This window comes from Babylonia areolata, chromosome 14 (assembly GCF_041734735.1).
Source record: "Babylonia areolata isolate BAREFJ2019XMU chromosome 14, ASM4173473v1, whole genome shotgun sequence".
Lineage (NCBI taxonomy): Eukaryota > Metazoa > Mollusca > Gastropoda > Neogastropoda > Buccinidae > Babylonia > Babylonia areolata.
This window is the reverse complement of record NC_134889.1, coordinates 14578176-14580675: the sequence shown is the minus strand read 5'-3', so window position 1 is coordinate 14580675 and position 2500 is coordinate 14578176. Positions and strand designations below refer to the sequence as shown.

At 50.0% G+C, this 2500-nt stretch overlaps 1 protein-coding gene across 1 annotated transcript in view; it reads left to right on the top strand.

Annotated features, from left to right (window-relative positions):
• The window catches only part of LOC143289856 (apicoplast pyruvate carrier 1-like), a 26053-nt gene that overhangs the window by 6884 nt on the left and 16669 nt on the right, over positions 1 to 2500 (top strand). Inside the window, exon 3 of the mRNA XM_076599049.1 lies at positions 1100 to 1286. Within this exon, the coding sequence (XP_076455164.1) occupies positions 1100 to 1286 (187 nt within the window). The remainder of the gene's footprint in view (positions 1 to 1099; positions 1287 to 2500) is intronic.

The window sequence follows — 2500 nt, the reverse complement described above, 5'->3', positions numbered from 1 at the left end:
TAAGACGCTCAGCTGCCAATACAGAGTCCGTGAGGGTGTGGGTTCGAATCCCGCTCTCGCCCTTTCTCCCAAGTTTGACTGGATGAGACGATAAACCGAGTTCCCGTATGCAGCGGCAAGAACCAATGGCAACAAGAGTGTTGTCCTGTGGCAAAATTATGTAACAAAAAAGAAATCCACTCTAGGTAGGTACACAGATATAATAAACATGCGCTCAAGGCCTGACTAAGCGCGTTGGGTTATGTTGCTGGTCAGGTCAGGCCGGCATCTGCCGAGCAGATGTGGTGCAGGGAGTAGCAATGGATTCGTCCACACGCCGTGACGCCTCCTTGAGAAATTGAAACTGAAACTGAAGGTTACTTTTCCTTGCATCCTTCATCAACTGAAAGTGAACCGGAAGTTCCCTTGGGGAGCTGGACAGTGATGCACTCGCGCTGACAGCTTTCTCACTGCTGGCGCTGCTACTTCCGGTGACACCGTTGCTGGGCGTGACGTCACTCAGGCTGGCTCGAACCTTGACCATCTCCACAGGGATGAATTCCATGACCATGGGCCACAGCCTGGATTTGTCCAAACGCAGTGACGCCTCCCTTAAGAAACTGGAACTTCCTTCTCCCTCTCCCTCTCTCCCTCTCCCTCTCTCCTCAGGGAACCTGGCCGCGTACCTGTAGCGTGTATGGATTTGTCCGAACGCAGTGACGCCTCCTTTGAGAAGCTGAAACTGAAACTTCATTCTCCCCCTCTCCCTCTCTCCTAAGGGAACCTGGCCACGTACCTGTAGCGTGTATGGATTTGTCCGAACGCAGTGATTCCTTTAGAAACTGGAACAAAAACTTCTCTCTCCCTCTCCCTCTCCCCATCTCCCTCACTCCTAAGGGACCTGGCCGCGTACCTGTATGGATTTGTCCGAACGCAGTGACGCCTCCTTTGAGAAACTGAAACTGAAACTTCCCTCTCCCCTCTCCCTCTCTCCTAAGGGAACCTGGCCACGTACCTGTAGCATGTATGGATTTGTCCGAACGCAGTGACGCCTCCCTTGAGAAACTGAAACAGAAACTGAAACAGAAACTTCCCTCTCCCCTCTCCCCTCTCTCTTCAGGAAACCTGGCAACGTACCTGTCGTCCTATTTCCGGGAGCTGGAGTCTCGGCGTGACGCCGTGGTGGACCCTCAATGGATCTTCTCGGCGTTCTTCGTGGCCTTCTCCACGGCCATCGTCCTGTCCGGCTACCTGGCCAACAGCCTGGGCACCCGCCCGACCATCCTCATCGCCATCCTCATCCACAGGTGTGGGGGTGTGGGGGTGTGGGGGTGTGGGGGTGTGGGAGGGTGGGGGGTGGGGATGGGGGTTTGGGGGTCGGGGGGAAGGGGGGGAGATGGCCAACAGCCTGGGCACCAGGCCTATCATCTTCATCGCCATCTTCTCATCCACAGGTGTGGGTGTGTGTTGGGTGTGGGAGGGTCATGGGTGGTTGTGATGGAGCTGGGGGTTTCGGGGGCAGGGGGCAGATGGCCATCAGCACAGGTGTGTGTGTGCGTGTGTGTGTGTGTGTGTGTGTGTCTGTCTATCTGTCTGTCTGTCTGTGTTGTGCTATAGTAGTAGTCGTAGTAGTAGTAGTAGTAGTAGCAACAGCAACAGCAGCAGTAGTAGAAGAAGAAGCAGAAGTAGTGGATTGTACCTGTTACTGTTGTCGCCAATGTTGTTAGTACTGAAGTTTAGTTGCGTTGTCACCTTGCTACTGGTGATGATGATGATGATGATGATGAGAATAAATGTGATGTGTACCACGAAAAAACAACAACAGGGTATTCTTGCCTCTTTTTTTTCTCTCTCTTTTTTTTTTTTCCTTTTTTTTTTTCCTTTTTTTTTTTTTTTTTTTCCTTTTCCCTTTTTTTTTTTTTTCCTTTTCCCTTTTTTTTTTTTTTCTTTTTTTTTCAATGGAACTGTGGTGTTGTTGTTTTCACTAATGAATACACAGTAAAAGAAAGCAACGATGATGATGATAAGGTGACGACGATCGCTGAATGACTGACTGACGACGGCGATGATGACGATGACGGTGGCGATGGTCACGGTGATGACGACGATGATGGTGTTGACGACGACGGCAACGATGATAACGATGAACAGTCTGTCTATCGTTGATGAAGTTTGTGTCGTCTTAAAACAAAAAGAAACGGTTTCTCCAGTTCAGATAACAACTTATAAATGTGCGTTATTTCATCGACGTACATTGCGTTGTCTTGCCACTTAATTGTCGTCATGTTTTTGTTTTTCCTTCATGTTCTCTTCGTTTCATTTATTTTCAAGTACCCCCTTGACCCCGAACTTGACCCTGACCTGACCTTGAACCGGATCTTGACCCTGACCTGACCTTGAACCGGATCTTGACCCTGACCTGACCTTGAACCGGATCTTGACCCTGACCTTGACATTACCTGATAAGGACCTGACCTTGACACTGACCTTCATACGTACCTGACCTTGACCGTGACCTTGG